This window comes from Salminus brasiliensis, chromosome 20 (genome assembly GCF_030463535.1).
Source record: "Salminus brasiliensis chromosome 20, fSalBra1.hap2, whole genome shotgun sequence".
Taxonomy (NCBI): Eukaryota; Metazoa; Chordata; class Actinopteri; order Characiformes; family Bryconidae; genus Salminus; species Salminus brasiliensis.
The window spans coordinates 11,468,540-11,485,045 of record NC_132897.1 but is presented as its reverse complement, the minus strand read 5'-3'; the positions used below and the strand labels follow the sequence as shown (position 1 = coordinate 11,485,045).

General features: G+C 39.5%; 2 protein-coding genes across 4 annotated transcripts; one reads left to right on the top strand and one right to left on the bottom strand.

Moving 5' to 3' along the window:
• Positions 1-1,795: 1,795 nt before the first annotated feature.
• malt1 (MALT paracaspase 1) lies at positions 1,796-11,602 on the top strand. Of its 3 annotated transcripts, none has more exons than XM_072664986.1 (18): positions 1,796-2,069; positions 2,223-2,490; positions 2,752-2,915; positions 3,284-3,405; positions 3,582-3,729; positions 4,204-4,382; positions 5,176-5,272; positions 5,684-5,731; positions 6,736-6,759; positions 6,858-6,887; positions 6,988-7,191; positions 7,552-7,729; positions 8,863-8,934; positions 9,039-9,166; positions 9,523-9,672; positions 9,848-10,002; positions 10,599-10,718; positions 10,958-11,602. In XM_072664986.1, exons 2-18 carry the CDS (start codon positions 2,339-2,341, stop codon positions 11,411-11,413), a joined length of 2,427 nt encoding a protein of 808 aa, XP_072521087.1. In that variant the 5' UTR covers positions 1,796-2,069; positions 2,223-2,338; the 3' UTR covers positions 11,414-11,602. The 3 variants fall into 3 exon arrangements, with proteins under 3 accessions (XP_072521087.1, XP_072521086.1, XP_072521088.1); XM_072664985.1 differs by having other exon boundaries at positions 2,219-2,490; XM_072664987.1 differs by lacking the exon at positions 5,684-5,731 and having other exon boundaries at positions 2,219-2,490.
• Positions 11,603-12,310: 708 nt separating this feature from the next.
• On the bottom strand, positions 12,311-15,127 carry cplx4b (complexin 4b). The gene is made up of 3 exons (XM_072664608.1): positions 15,063-15,127; positions 13,592-13,679; positions 12,311-12,541 (listed from the first exon to the last, which is right to left on the bottom strand). Exons 1-3 carry the CDS (start codon positions 15,125-15,127, stop codon positions 12,311-12,313), a joined length of 384 nt encoding a protein of 127 aa, XP_072520709.1.
• Between the last annotated feature and the right edge of the window lie 1,379 nt (positions 15,128-16,506).

Here is a 16,506-nt window from a genome sequence, read left to right as displayed (position 1 = left end):
GACAACTATTTCACTCACAGATACTCTCACATTAGCCTCTTGTTTCCAGACATAGGAGAGCATCATACGGGAGTAGAAATAATATGTAAAAACTGGTAAAACATTTGTTCATTTTTCTTGTAAGAAACAAAAAATAAAATGTGGTCATATAGGCTCTAAAGCTATTTATTCGTCTTGGTTATGTATGTTCATGAACATAGCTGCATGTAAAATCTTTTTAATATTAAATATAGTTTATCAAAATAAGTAGTAAGCATATATAATTAAATACTGTTGAGTTTTTATATATTATACTAATATTTTATACCCTGCAGTCGACTGGGCTGCACTGTCTAGGAATTATTCCTGCCTTGAACCCAAAAGCTCTGCAACCACCACAACCCTGACCAGGAAGAAGCGGATAAGATGATGCCAGCGTACAAGGAAGGGGTGTATAAGAACCAGGTTTGGGAACAGATTTGTGTCAGTAAACATTTTCAGTTACTGTCATATTTTGTGTATAAAATCAAACACTGAATAATGTGATTAATTGATTAGTGCAACTGATTCTAATCATTTTTCACATTTTTACATTGACACTTTTTTTGTTGCGTTTCAGTTTTGGAGGTTACAGCATCCCACTTTTGACAATCATTCAGCGGTTGAAGAAAGAGGTTTGATGACAGGGTTGTGGGTTTGATACCCAGGCTCAGCAAGCTGCCACTGTCGGGCCGTTCACCCTTTCTGCTCTCACTCCCGCAGCATGGCTGCCCACCGTTACGGGCAAGCATGCTCATTGCAGTTCACTGTGTGTGTGTTCACTGCAGGGGTGGGTTGGTTGGTGTGGCGCAACAGATAACACCACTACCTGCCACTGAGCTATCACACCTTGGGGAAACTGGGGTTCGATTCCCGGTCTGGGTGACTATGCTGCGCTACACCAATACGAGTCTATAGGCCAGACTCCTAACACTACATTGGCCCAATTCTGTAATAGGAGTAACCTTGTAAGTCGCTCTGGATAAGAGCGTCAGCTAAATGCTGTAAATGTAAATGAGCAGGGTTAAAGGCGGTGTCCAACACAAATGTCCACTGTGGGGGATTCTCAATACAGAGCACCCCAAACTCGGACTGGTCTACCTGGTACAACTGACCTGGCAAGTGCAGGAGGACGGTAATCGTATGATCATTTTGCAATTGGAACAGCAGCGTGGTGCATAATGCATTCTGGGATATTTGGCTGTACCAAGTCCACACAAGTCCAATAACACATCCGGGCATTCGGATTTAACCTGGTGAACCTTTGAATGGATCAGTACTTGGGCTGCAACTGATGATGTTTCACAAGAACCACAGGAACTTAAGTACAGAAGAACCCAAATGGTCCTTCTTGTAAGATGACGTCAGAGGGGATAGGCTGTGTCCGGGGGGATAGGATGTGTCACGACATCTACCTAAGTGAGTACGCCATTATGCCAATCAGTCTGGAGTGCATCGTACAAACCAGTCGCAGCGCGGTGGGCGGGGCCTGACGCAATACAGGTGGGAAACATAACAAACCGAGAGGCTGGGGCTCTGCTGAGAGATCAGTTACGGCGACCTGCGTTTGTCTGCAGGCTCTTCAAAGAGGGGTGACCTTTCTGTCGCCACGCTTGTGAAGAACCTGATCCGACTCCGAAACCTGAGGTTTACTGTATCTCACAGTGTGCGGCGGTTTAATCACACTGACTTTGCTAGTCGAGGATACTAGTCGAGTTCATTAGCTCTGAAATTAAAATCCTGCGAGTTGAAGCTGAGCCTGAAATTAAATTACCACACGGTCACCATCTTCAATCACTGAACCTCGAAATCGCCGCGAGGAGAGTGTATAGGTGTGTGTATCAGGGTGATGTGCTCGTGAGATGCAGAACTTCAGCTTTCACACACACACGCACACCTTCGTCACAGCCACACACATCAGGAAGTAGACCTTAGCAAGAAACGTAGACATGTTTTGAGGTGAAGTGGATTTCCCCACCGAGCAAGGAAACTACAGCCATGTATCATCCTGTTTTCTTGTCTTTGCACCTTCTTCTCTGAGCAGCTCTGAGGTACATCTCTCTTACCCCTCTCTCTCTCTCCCTCTCTCTCTCTTTCTCTGTTGTGTGGACTAATTGAATTGGACTTCTATTGAATACTTCTATTTATGTCACTTCTCTAACCTCACATTAGACCGAGCTTGCTGTGCTATTTCTTTCAGGCAGATTAGAAACTTCTGCAGTGTCCTGCTGTAGGTGCTACGCAGGTTTGTAGCAGAACCCAGGAACCTGAAGAACCCCTGTGTGCCAGACTGACCCAGTTTACCGTCAGAGTTTCAGCAATGTCGCAAGACTCTCACGACAACTCACTGAACATAAACTTTCTGAGGGAGTCTGTATTAAAGAAGCTCTGTGAGTGTCTTGATAGAGCCAACAATAAAGGATGGAGAAAGCTGGGGGAGACTGTCAGCAGTGACCGGCGCTTTAAAGTGAGGTAAGATCTCAATACTAAGCCTGTTGCTCAATCTCAGGGTTGTTAGATTGTTAGTGATGGTCAATCTGTATTAAATCTGTTTCGAAAGTGGCCATGGTTTACTTGATGTTTTTAAATCTGTCTATCTCTCTCTCGCGCTCTTGCTCTCGCTCCCTCCTTGGTTTTCTTTCTTAACTCATAACTCTCTCTTTCTCACCCTTTCTTTCTCTTTTCTTGTTCTGGTTCACATTCTCCTTCTCTCACTGCCCCCTCCCCCCTCAGTTTAGATGATATGGAGATGTGCTCTCTGAAGGTGCTGGAGGTGGAAGGCAGCCCCTCCCGCAGTCTGCTGAGGCTCATGGGAGATCGAGGCTGTACACTAGGAAACCTGGTGGAGTTTCTGAAGATGATGGGACACAGCGAAGCCATTCAATGCCTTAAATCAGGTACATCTGCCTCTACCTAAAACCCTCTAACATGGCTGTGTGGCGGTTCTAATCGCCTTTAAAATAGAGTGTTTAATAGACACACTTGTGCCTCACACTGTAAAACACAAGACTGCTAAAATCCAGTAAATTATATTGGTGAGAATCTCTCTGATGTTCACTTTTAGTCTCTTGGTTTGTAACAGAATGCCATTTCTATACTAACCATAAACAGTACTGGACTGGGGGTGTGCCATCTATAAACAGTACTGTATTGGGAAAGTTACAGTACATACCCAAAACAGTGATAATACATACATACATACAGTATTAGCATCAGTGTGTAATGCTGACAATATTATTGATCTTTTTTTAATGGTTTCTAACAGGGATTCAAATTCTTGTCCAGCCTCAGTCTGTGGCTGTGATCGCTGGACACACCATTCGCCTCAGCTGCTATGCAGCTGGAACCTCCTCTGTACAGTACCAGTGGTTCAAGGCAAAAGAAGAGGTACAGTAACGTAGGCTTTATTGGGTAACATTAATCATTAAGGGCTGGTTTCCTGAATTAGGATTAAGCCTAACAGTCAGGACTAGGCTTTATTCCTGTTTGGGGAACCAGCTTTACATGTTCACATTAATTAGATGACATATACACCATTTTGGTGTTGAACTCCTGAACTTCAGGTTCCTGGCAGTTTCTCTCCAGACCTTGTGCTGAGTCCGGTCCAGCTCCGAGATGCTGGCTTCTATATCTGTAGAGTGAACTGCGGTGAATCCTTTGAGTTTAGCCACTGGGCTCAGGTGGACGTGCTGGATGTTATGCCAACATATGGTGAGCCACAAACCATATCCGTTTTGCTCAGTAAGGAGGGTCTTTTTGGGAAGGTGGGCAAAGATAACTTAACCTATTACAATGCAAGGGTCTTTATGTGGGCCCACACTTTAATTTGATGTTTTTAACATGACTACATAACCAACATGCTAATTTCATAGTAGCCCCTAAATTATGAATCTGAAGAATAATAATAGAACAATAAGCCTAGAATTTAAGGGGATTAACATTAAGAAATGTCCCAAATTTGAATTAAGCTTAAAAAAAAAGAAATAAAAAAATTAAAAATTAAGCTTAGAAATAGCATTAACAATGTATACATCATTTATTTTTATGGTAAATGTTAATCAATTAGTGTGCTCTGATGTGAAACTGCAGCAGTCACACTATTATCTACACTATTTTGGGACTGTTTTGTCTTACTATGCTCCCTGCATGAACCTCATGCTCATTTGATTTTATGAGTCATTCCAGGATTGATGTCTATTCCTTCGGAGGGAAGGCTGAGGGTTGTGATTCAGCCTAAACCTCAGTGTCTGCTTGTGGGAGATACACTGTATTTGGAATGTGGAGCTGTGGGAAGACCTCTGCCGCACTACCAGTGGTATAGAAATGGAGTTCCTCTTAAGAACGCTACCAAGAGGAAGTTCACTGTAAGGCATGAGTAGAGAACACACTTCAATATGTTCACATTAGTTGTGCCTAGAAGGCTGCACATGGTTTTGTTGTCATGATGGGCTACATGAAATACCATACATATAATTTTTATGTTTTTTTCAGAGGTTTGATGAGAAACATAAACAATACACCATGCTATTAAACTATGAGTACAATATTTCACATACTGCACAGCACTACAAGCAGTTAAGCAGGACCGATCCAGGATTGTCAGAAGTTGCACAGTAATTGGCAAACATCTCCAGTAATTTTGAGCCTCTTGTAAAAACTCTTTGTAAGGCAATATGCCCTGAAATGTGTGTATTGTGATGAAGAGGTATTGCATTTATATTTACAGCATTTACCATACACTCTTATCCAAAACGACTAACAAAAGGGATTCACTGTTAACCCAGAAAATATCCATAGTTACTTTGTATAGGCTAGAAGCCAAAAGATACATCAAACTATGCCATGCTGCCAAATACAAAAGTCAGTATGGATACCTGGATACACAATAGTCAACATACACTCCACTTTGCCTGAATATCAAACAGATCAAGTAGGACATGAGTACAATCATAAGCCTGTGAGAGTGTGAGAGAAGTGCTGATTTAAGCACTATTCAAAGAGAGTAATAAAAATATAATCACATCATTATTTACCTTTTGTGTAGCTTTTTAGTTCACAGTTTTCTTCCAAAGCAATGGCTGTTATCATGCTACATTTAGCATCACTTTTTCTGTTTAAGGATCCTAAATGAAGAACCTTATATTATGTTATTTATAGATTGCTTATTTGGCCCTGGAGCACCAGGGAAGATACCGCTGTGAAATCTCCTGCAACAACGAGCGGACATGGAGTAATGAAGTAGACATTCTCATAGGTATGACATCTCTAATTACATTGATATTACATCAACACAAATTATTCTTCCATCAGTTGACAGTTTTGGCAGCAACTATGTGGACGTAATACATTTTATTTATTTGGAAGTAATGTTAAATATTTCACATTACACATTTCAATCAAAATTTGAGCCAGCAACCAGAAGGTGGTTATGGCAGTGCTGCTCTACTGGTGATGCTATGCTGCTCCCAGGCTAGGCACAGTTAGACATCAGAGTGACCAATTGTCCTTGTAAGAAGATCAATGTAGAGTATAACTTTGCTTGAAATGGAATGCCTCACTTTCTTTAGTGTAGCCCATTGAATTAGCCAGTTTGAGATGTCATACTATACCATGCTACAATAAAGCCATCATTTCTCAAGTAACTGATCTTAATCTGAAATAAAAGGGCCAAGGACATCCTTCCAGTTTTCAGAGGCAACAGAATGTTCTGAAGGTATTCTGTAAGACATAACATTCCTCCTTCATGCTCATCTGGGAATTCTGGGCTTTAATTCCTTTCGAAGAATCTGAATCTAGATATGGATGGGTATAAGACCAATTGTAATAAGCATGTGCTTAATGCATGCATGAGCATATTTTCCCTACTCTTATGCTGGTATTCACCTGCTTTCATTATCTTTCCTTTATACCGCTTTTCTCACTGGCTCGAAGGAGGTAAAAGACCACATAGAGCTGAGCCTCTGGTGAAAAAGCAAGATATAGTGGTGAGATACAGTCCCTACAGTACAGATACAGTATGTGCATGTACTGAATGCCATGGTGTGCGTGTGCCAGATCTTAATGGAATATGGTTCTTTTATTCTGCTCACATAGTTTGGATAACAATTACTGTTTCAATCTTTTAACCTCAAGTTCATGCAAACGCTGATACTTGTTTAAGATTCTGCTTGTTATGAAGCATTGTTATTTTAAACTAACAGCTTTGAAATCTTTGTGGTGCTCCACTGAGTTGCAATAGGCGGAATAGAACAAGTACAGGTTGTTTATACTCATAATCTTAATACAAACATGGTTCTTTATGGAACCAAAAGTGGTTCTTCTATGGTATGGCCCAAAGAACCATTTACCAGTTAGCCAATTAACTCAAAATAACTTTAAAATTCATTTGAACATTGCCTTGTTAATAACAAAAGCCTATCCTATCGATTTTTCAATAAGTATTAAAATGGTTAAATTGTTAATATGTAAGTAAAAGTACATATATAATTATCAGTTTTTGTTAAATGAGCAATTCTTTTAACAAGTTTTCACATTTGCATGACTTCTAATAACCTTAATAGGCATTTTTGGCATGTTTCTTTAGGTGCTGATTGTGTCTTTTCTTTCTTCATTCAATTCTGTCAGCTTTTCTGAAGTTATTTGACATTGTTAGTCTTACAAATCTGTTAATTAAAGGTTTTGTTTATTTATTTATCTATTGTTTGTTTGTTTTGTCAGATGACTTCATTGCCTTTGGACAGAGTAAGCGTTTTTCTCAGCTATGCTACAATACAAATTCTTCAAAATGTCTCCTTGGTCTTCAATGTCTTTATTGGTAATTGTGGTTCTGTGTGTTTCAGTTTCAGGGAACAGTCTCGAGAAGCCTTATGGTGTGTAAGACAGAAATAGTCTTCCTAAAGTCTAGCAGAACGTTTATGCAGTATTTAATTTCAGCTGGCTAGGTATCTAATACAGTTATTTTCCTCACAGCTACAGACAAAGTGGCGCTTCTTATTGGGAACATGTCGTATCAGAACCATCCTCAGCTGAAGGCACCCATGGTGGACGTGTATGACCTTACCAACCTGCTTCGTCAGCTCAACTTTAAAGTGGTCTCACTTCTGGACCTGACTGAGTCTGAGATGCGCAATGCTGTGGAAGAGTTCCTGTCCTTGCTTCACAAAGGCGTTTATGGTAATGCATCTTCATTCCATTGAGGGTTCAGTTAGGCTTTGATATGATATAATACTTCGAGTTTTATTTTTGTCATAATAAATTCTGTCACAGGGCACTTTTCTGAGTGTATCATCTGTTCTTAAGCCTCTTCCTCTTTTAAAACTTTAAATCAGTTATAATATTAAATCAGTTGTAATAGTTGCTGCATAATAAGTGAATAATATCTAGAGTACAGCAAGCTCAGGTTTAAAATGTGTCAGGAGGTATCACTTCAGCTAAACTAACTGACCGCTTCTCACTTTCAAGCTACAGTTCTTAGTTCTTGGTTTCTTGGTTTTTAGATACACTGATTGCACAAACATATTCTCCTCTGTTTAGGCTTGTTGTATTATGCTGGACATGGTTATGAGAACTTTGGGAACAGTTTCATGGTGCCTGTTGATGCTCCAAACCCCTACCGCTCAGCGAACTGCCTGTGTGTGCAAAGTATTCTGAAACTGATGCAGGAGAAGGAGACCGGTCTCAATGTCTTTCTGTTGGATATGTGCAGAAAAAGGTAGCTACACTTTTTAGTGTCATGAATGTGTATTATCCAGCTATGGAACATACACTGATGAGCCAGAACATTAGAAAGTGAATAATGTTGATTTTCTAGTAACAGTGCTGCATGATATATTATACAGTAAACCTTAAGTAAGTCGTAATCCCAGTCAGCGTGTTGTATGCAAGAGAATTGGGCAGGCGTGAAGACCTGAGCAACTTGGTCAAAATTATTATGACCAGAAGACTTCTAAGCATCTAAAACTACATGGCTAGTAGGATGCATGTGGCCAACAGTGGTCCGATAGGAGACAATCACCAACTGGCAACAGTTTTGCTTCTGTGGCTTTTGGTTTGGTTAAGGAAGGGGAGGAATGTGTCAACACACAGGAATGATCATCATCTCCTGTTATGTATGAAAATGCATAGCCACAGACACATCAAAGTGTCCATACTAACCCTCTCCATGGTTGAAAATAGCTTCAATGGACACGTTGGAAGTGGTGGCACCAGGATGCACAGGAAGTCGGTGGAGTAAGAGAATGATGCTCTGGGCAATATTCTGCTATAAAGTCCTGACTGGGCATTCATGGGAATGTCCTTTTGACATGTTTCACTTGCCTACAACAGGTTCTCTCCTTCAAGGCAGTGATATTTCCTGATAGCAGTGGCCTCTTTCATACCCTGCCACACTGCACACATTGTTTAGGAATGATTTTTGAAATATAATGAAGAATTCAGGGTGTTACCATTGCCTCCTAAATCCTCAGATCTTAATCTGATTGAGCATCTTTTAAATGTCCTGGCACAAAAAGTTAGATCTCTGATGGCTTTATCGTTCAACAATATTCTGCAAATGTCTGCTAATGGCAAGACGCAACAGCATATAATGTTTTGGCTCATAAGAGTATATTGGCCTCCATTCACATTCTAGATCCCATGCAGTTTAGGATGTAGGTGTTTAGGTCTATATCGTGAGGCCTCAGTTGAAAAATTCAGCTCTAGGAAGTATAAATCCATTTAGCTCCAGTGCAATCTTTCTACAGTGGATCATTCGTTTAATATAATTGTATTTGATTGCATTTTCTTTTCTCAATGCACACTAAATTATCTGCCAATATAACAAAAATTCTGTCAATATAATTTCAGAAACTTTCATGATAAGGACATGCCAAATGTCATGCTTCAAGTCACAGCCAACATTGTGTTTGGATATGCCACGTAAGTGCCATGCTTTATGCCTAGACTTTCCTTTGTTAAGGAATGTCATGTTGTTATCTAATAAAGTCTAAATAATAAGTACTCATAATTTCTTACCACTGAAGCTGTCAAGATGCTGAAGCCTTTGAGTTGAGCTCGAGTGGACTCACCAATGGAGTGTTCATCAAGTTTCTGAAAGGGCGCCTCCTAGAGGATGAAAAGATTACTGTGCTCCTGGACAGAGTGGCAGAAGGTGTGGAGATTTTTAAAAATTACATTTATTCATAAAGTATATATAATAATCATATAGAATCCTTGTGATTTAGTAGTAATGCTTTCTAACATGAAATCCCCTCATTTCTAAGCACATATGTTTCTAATTTCCATAATGTATCAACAAAATCAACAGTAATAACAATATTCACTCATAAATCATTGATGCAATTGATATAAAATATGGTCTTACTTATTGGTTATGGTGTTCATTCAGACTGGAATGCAATTTAGGTTTTAGGAAATGACTACAACTGTTCATATTCGGTCATACTGACCAACATCGCTTGTGTGTGTATCTTCCCCTGTCCTCTGATCTGCTGGGTCGGCATATAGATATGGGTCAGTTTGACCCCACTAAAGGGAAACAGGCTCTTGAGATTCGTAGCAGCCTATCAGAGAGACGGTCCCTGACTGACCCCATCCTTCCTGGAGACTGTTCAGATGTGGTCCAGGCCCACAGCCTGTTATGGGCAAAAGCACATGGTAAAACTAAATGTTTTAATAAGTAAAAAAACTTTATTTTTAAATAAATTCCTACATGTGGCATGTGGTCATCTGGCATAATATGTCTACCAGAAGTCAATCAAAGAAAATGCTCCTATATAATGTAAGCACCATATGTTTTCTTGTGATGACACTTTCCTCGATTTCAATCCAGAACTACCAGAGAGCATGACTTTAGACTTTGAGTGTGGTGTGCAGATAAAGATGGGCTTTGCGGCCGAGTTCTCCAACGTGCTGGTCATCTACACCAGCATTGTGAAGAAGCCAGAGGAGATGTCCTCCTGCCAAGCTCACCTCATCAACCTCTCAGTGAGTTCTACCCTGTTAATCTTGTAAGAGCATATCATCGCTGTCCAGAGAAACATGTATCTCCAAAACTTTACAGGAGAAGGCAAAATGTCCTTAACTTTGAAAGTAAATGTAAAATTAGAGTTTATTATTACTTAAGTAATCTGAAGAATTCCTATTGGTCTGTTCATCAATAATTAATTAAGCAGTGTACAGAGCAGCTGTAGGGTTCAAACCATAGAGAAAACGGACAGAAATTAGATACACGGTTTTCATTAGACAACAGAGATTCATGCTATTTTGCTTCTTTGACCACTATAGTTATTACATAATGAATTACACAGTTAGCTGCTAGTAATTACATTTACATTTAATTTGTATTCCATCCAGAGTCTTCATTCTGACTTTGTTTCAGTGTCAAACAATGCCAGAACATAGAGCTTTTTCTTTATGCAAATCAAGACTGTACAAAATTTTCCATATTCCAAATTCTACACTTTCTTCTGAATGCTTTTACTTTTCAGGAGAGACAAGTGAAATTTAAATAATTAAATGTAGGAAAAAATTTATAGTTTTGGGACTGGATTTTAAGATGTATTGTTGTTGTGTTCCTGCAGGATCTGGACCCTAAGCTTATGAATAAGGAGACTCCAGAAGAGACAGGGACTTACTTGCTGTCAGGCAGTCTCCCTCAGCATTGTCTCTACACCAGACTCAGCTCCTTACAGAAGCTCAAAGTAGGACCCATATGATTTAGACCTGAATATGCTTTTATTTAGCAAATGAATAGTAATTGTGTATTAAAATGTACAGAAATGTGTTATCTGTACAGCATGTATACTTATTTGCACCTAAACAGTAATTTCAGCAGGCAGCCCAAACTTTTACATTTAGCTGTACTTGATTGTAATCTATTCTAATGTTCCAATATTAATGCATGGTTGCATTTTTACACCCCTATTTCCCCCCTCCCCAGGAGAATCTGGTTTTCACAGTGTGTCTGCAGGCTGAATTCACAGCTCTGGAAGAGCAGGTCCAGTGGACAATGGAGGTGGACATTGGTAAGCCCCTCATAGCCAAGCTGGACCTTTACCGACCCACCAGGAGAAACAGCTGCCAGCAGACATGCCACATGCCCCACAGCCCCTGCACCAGCCCCAGCCCCAGTCCAGGAGCCGAGCGACTGCTGCTGCAACAAATTCCCTGCCTCCACCCGCAGCCCAGCAGCCCCTACCTCAGCGTCTACGAGCCCCTGCATGGAGCTGTCGGGGGTTATGGGAACTCTCTGCATGGTGAATATGCATATCACTATGAGGATCCTCCTTATTCACCATATATGCCCTTACCCAGTGTGCCCATTGAAACCACTGATGACATTGAAGATATGCAGAATAAATTCATGAATAGCTTGTATCTGTACAACCAGCCTTGAATGGGTCACTGGAATTAGATTACTTTTAGATTATTTGGAGATCACAACAATGTAACAATGTTACCGTTTTACCTCCATAGATTTATTGCATACAAATGCAAAAAATACTTTTAGCATATTAAATAGAATATTAAATTAACATATTCCATTAAGACTTAATGTGATAATAAAGGCTTATACTATGAAAAACTGTTTTTTTTCCTCATTTTATAAAATAAATTTTATTGGCACAAAATCAGCACATTCTGCACACAGCAGTTTTGATCCGCCCACCCACTCTGCCTATAGACAAACTATAGGCATCCAGCCAATCAAAACAGGTCATTTTGCACATATCAATCTTAAAAATGCAGTTTAATTGCCTGCCTGTTTAATTATATAGGGTTAAAAAGAGGCTAGAAAACAGTCATCTCATTGAATATGACAGTTTTTGGTCACACACACATGTGATACACAGACCCAAAAATAAAATGCAAGAAAACATTTTGGGTTTTATGTTTTTTACTTTGACGGTTATTAAAGTATTTTCAATAAATCCTTCACCAAAAACAAGTATATTTTAAAAACAAAAACAAAACATATGAAGTTAGCATTTGGATATCACCTCTTATTTTTTGTCATTACCATTTATTTTTAAAAATGATAATGTGCACCTATACATAAACAGGTTTTCTGTTCAGCAGCATTCTGAGCACACAGTTCTAATAATGTGTACTAATAATAACTGGTAATGTTTTATATTAAGTGCAAATCTTCAAACACTGTCCTGAGTACTGAGGTGATGAACAGACTGCTGATAATTGTAGTGGCATCTACATTTTCATCACATTGCAGTATGTAATGGCATTTACAGAACATGTTGTGTGAATCCTTTAATTGAACCACTGACATGGTTCTTTACATAACGGTGCACTTTTCCTCAGCTTTGGATTTCATCTCCACCAGCGTGGCCTGAGCTTTTTCTTTGATCTGATCCATGTCCATATTTTGAATGTTCTGCATTTGATCAAGTATGCTCTGCTTTTCTTCTTCTTCTTGTGGAGCGTTTTCATCCACCATCTTTACCAGTTCCTCAGGCACATCAATGTCATCTCCTGCCTGCTGGATCATGATCTCATCCTGCTCACTCTACAAAACACCAAGGAAAATAAAGCAATTTGCAGTTGATTAGATTTTTCCATATTGTTTATTATCTTATATTCAATTTAGATTCAATTCATAAGTACAGTCCATAATTATGTTTAAACAATTATTTGGGCAAAAACCTCCTTTCTTTACAGAAACTTGGCCAGTAATTTCTGATCTAGTGCTGGCTGACCAGCATACCAGTGTTCAGAACATAACATATGGCACATAAAAATAAACATACATCTTTTTTTGTGTGTAATGCTCAATGGACCAATTGTATTTGGTTGATTTTATTTTTCATTTTTACGTAATTTAATGTTTTTACATTAAATCTTTTTACTTTGACTTCCATTGAAAGTTAGGTTTTTGCCATTTTGTTGGTTTACACAGACCTGGTATTGTTCAAAACACAATATATGATGTTTTTTGCTGGCATATTAATATTTGCCTTGTTAGTTTTGTACTGGAACTAGGTGGCATAGCTAAAAGCAGCATTAGAAACCATCTTGAATCATTCAACAGTGTGTCATACAATGTCAGCAATCTCAAAAGCACAGAAGTTTACTTCAAAATGCAACACAGTGTCATTAGGCAGGTTTAGGGGGGCTTTGGCCCTATTGAAATATTTTGAGCCTACCTAAGTAAATGTACATTAATATTTGAAAATATTTTTTCTTTACTCTGCCGTGCCATCAGGTCTCCAAATTTAATGTATACAGAGATAGCCCATTCTAAATTGCTAAAATGAAACTAAATCTGCACTGCCTGTATGGGTTTACCAGCTTGTACAGAGTTAAGCTGAGTGGTGCTTTAGACCTCAGCAGCAGAGACAGATGGACTGAACGCTATCGGTCATTTGCGGTCCTTTCAAAGCCTTTAATTCTTTTTCTCTGCTCTAATCTCTTGGCATGATGCAGCACTCCATGGCTAGTCCACAAATAGCACTAGTGCTACCTGCCTGAACTACAACCACTCTTACTGTGAACTCTGGCTATTTGTGTGCAGAAAAGGAGGGGGATAGTCACCTTATAATCAAGTGAAAGGTCTTACCTTTGGAATGCGGTATTTATCTCTTAGACATGACCTCAGACAGGCCCTTTCTGCTTTTTTTGTCGCAAACTCAGCGTCTCTTTCCATTCTTTAAGCAAGAAGGAAGAGGAGAGCAGAAAGAAACAGAAATTATAAAATTATTATTGTATTCCTGTATTTAATTCTATATTATAATTACACATTTCCACAGTCTAATCGTAATAGTCTTTTTTGGGAGCCTGTTGCACTTTACTTTTGCCTGAGCTCCGAAATCAATGGACAACCAAACCCTTAAGCGAGTTTCCTCCTTGAGATGCTTTGCCCGGCCAATACCAGAGCACGTAAGAGGGGGAAATGTTAGGACGATTCTGGGGTTTGTGAATGATAGTGGCCCTGAAAAATGTATTGATTGTGTATTTGGGCAGAATTGTTAGCATTGTAGTGCCCAGTAGTGCCCATTTGTAGTCCATTTGTTTGTTTGTGGACCTTTCTGCCTACAGTTCAGCCTTCAGTAAGTGAAAAGCTGCTTGGGTTGGGTTGAGATCAGGTGACTGATTCAGCCATTTAAGAACATTCCTTTTTGGTCTTAAAAGCTCTTGGGTTGTTTTTTGTGATATGTTTTGGGTCATTATCCTTGTATGTACTGTACAGTGCCATCATGTCAGTTTTCCAGCATTTGAATCTCACTAATTCTGGGCAGGAAGTATAGCTCTGTATAGTTAAGAGTCCATCCTGCTACTACCATCAGCAGTCACATCATCATTAAACACGAGTGAGCCTGTTCCATTGGCAGCCATACATGCCCATGCCATAATAGTGACACCACCATGTTTGACAGAAGATGTGATATGCTTTTGGATCCTTTAATGCTCCATGTTCAAACTAATCTTAGGCAAAAATGGCTGTAATTCCTAACTGCATATAACCATAATGCGACAAATATGTTTGCTAGTCCCCTTGAAAGTCTACACTTCGGTCATATTTTAAAAGGTTTATTGCCAATTCGTTGTGGTGGTGTACCGAGGAAAAACTTTATAAACTCGACTATATCTGGACAGTTAGTATTTATTTGTTCCTAGAAACACTACCAAAAGGCCCTTACAGCATTTATCTTATTTGTAACAAATATGTTCTAATTCCTCTGAAGTTAATTTGGTTTGTGTGGTTTTGTGAAGGAAACTAAAGCAGGAAAGAGTCTGAAGTGACACTTGTGGGTCAACATTTAGACCCCCCCCCCCCAAAAACAAATGTGGCTTCTATTGCATCGCTCCAAAGGCCATCGTCTGGTACCTTTATTTTGAAAACTGCACAATTAAGTCCTGCTCAAAACAGACGACACTGGCTTTATCCAAAACCACATACTGCTATACTATATACTACACTATTAAAATGGAGGTGTACTATTTTGACTATAACATTTAGTATGATAGTATGTGGTTCTTGACACATCCTATTTTTGTGCCAATGGAGGAAATAAAGATGCTGTACTTACTTCTCCTCCACCAACTGTTTCTGGTACTCTTCATACTCCTCTCTTGACATTCCATCTCGGGCCATTTTGCCGGTAGGTCTTGCCTCTTTAGCAGGGAACTCGCACTGAATCTCCACTGAGGAGCCATCCTACAAAAGGCCAGAATACTCTTCCCTTTTTTGTGAATGAAACTTCATCCCGGCCTCATGATTGGTCTGAGTAAATCCACTGAGAGGCTTTTCAGCAGAACAAGCCTGCAGACTAGTTGCATCACCAAGGACACACTGACAATGACTGTGTCCAAAAAAAGAGAGGACATGGTGGCCAAACTGCTTCATAAGCTGGACTTACCGTCCTGCTGTCAGCATGAAACTGACAGAGGCTTTTAGTGTGAGACAAAACATACTTTTAAACATTCAAATATATTTCGTTTCTTGGTGTTAGTGGACTGAATAAACCGCCCTAATGATGTTGCCCTATGTTAGGTGGTCCATCATTGTTGTTGGGAAGCCCTTGTGATGCTTTAGTGTTCTCACAAAAAAATGGTATGCGCTTCACTGTCCACCTCCAATCTGTTGCACCTCCAGGACACAGTGGATGTCACTTGCACCTGTATTTACTGCTGTCCAATAAGAATTGGATAACTCAAGACAGATGTTAAAAGGGAATAGTTACACCTCCAAATTTGACCAATTTTCCAGCCTATAAATAAAAAACTCCTTAAGTTGCTGCACTGTTACATGGTTTGTGAGGGCTCGGCTGTAACGGAGCAGCATGTCCAATTTAGCCGTACTGCTGTGTGTGTTTCAAATGTTAACTCATTTACTGTACAATACATAACATTTACTATGTAGTGACTTGACTAAAGAAGGACCATGGCTAAAAGATTTTCCATTGCCAAGTCAAGTGGCTTGTATTGTCATTTCAGCTCTTTACAAGTACACAGTGACATTAAATTAGGTTTTCTCCAGAATATATAAATACCATAAATAGGATGCTGACAGGTTATAATTCTATAGGTAGTGGAGGTGGGTGTTTTTTTTTGTTGACAGCACGGATGCTTGTTTATTAACAAATGAGTTTGGTTAATTCCACAGAAAACATTGAGAATTGAGAATGTGATCAGCACTACAACATGGCAGATAGTTAATAGTGCACTATTTGTGTAATGTAGCGATGTTGAACGAAGCTCAGGACTTCGGCGAGGCTCTGTTTTCTGTTTAATTAACCAAACTAATTTGCATTGTGCTGTTGAAGACCACGCAGGACGAAACGTGTCTGCCATTGAGAGAAAAAAAGCTGAAAGAAACTAAAACACATTTCGGAAACATTTGCATGTATTCCAAACATTTTTTAGAAGGATTCAAAGTTTGGCCTTTTAAACCGATTTCACAACCAGCAGAAAGTCAAGCAGCTAGAAAGAGCTGCCCAGCTAGCCCAGCTAGCTAGCAGAGTTAGCTAGAGT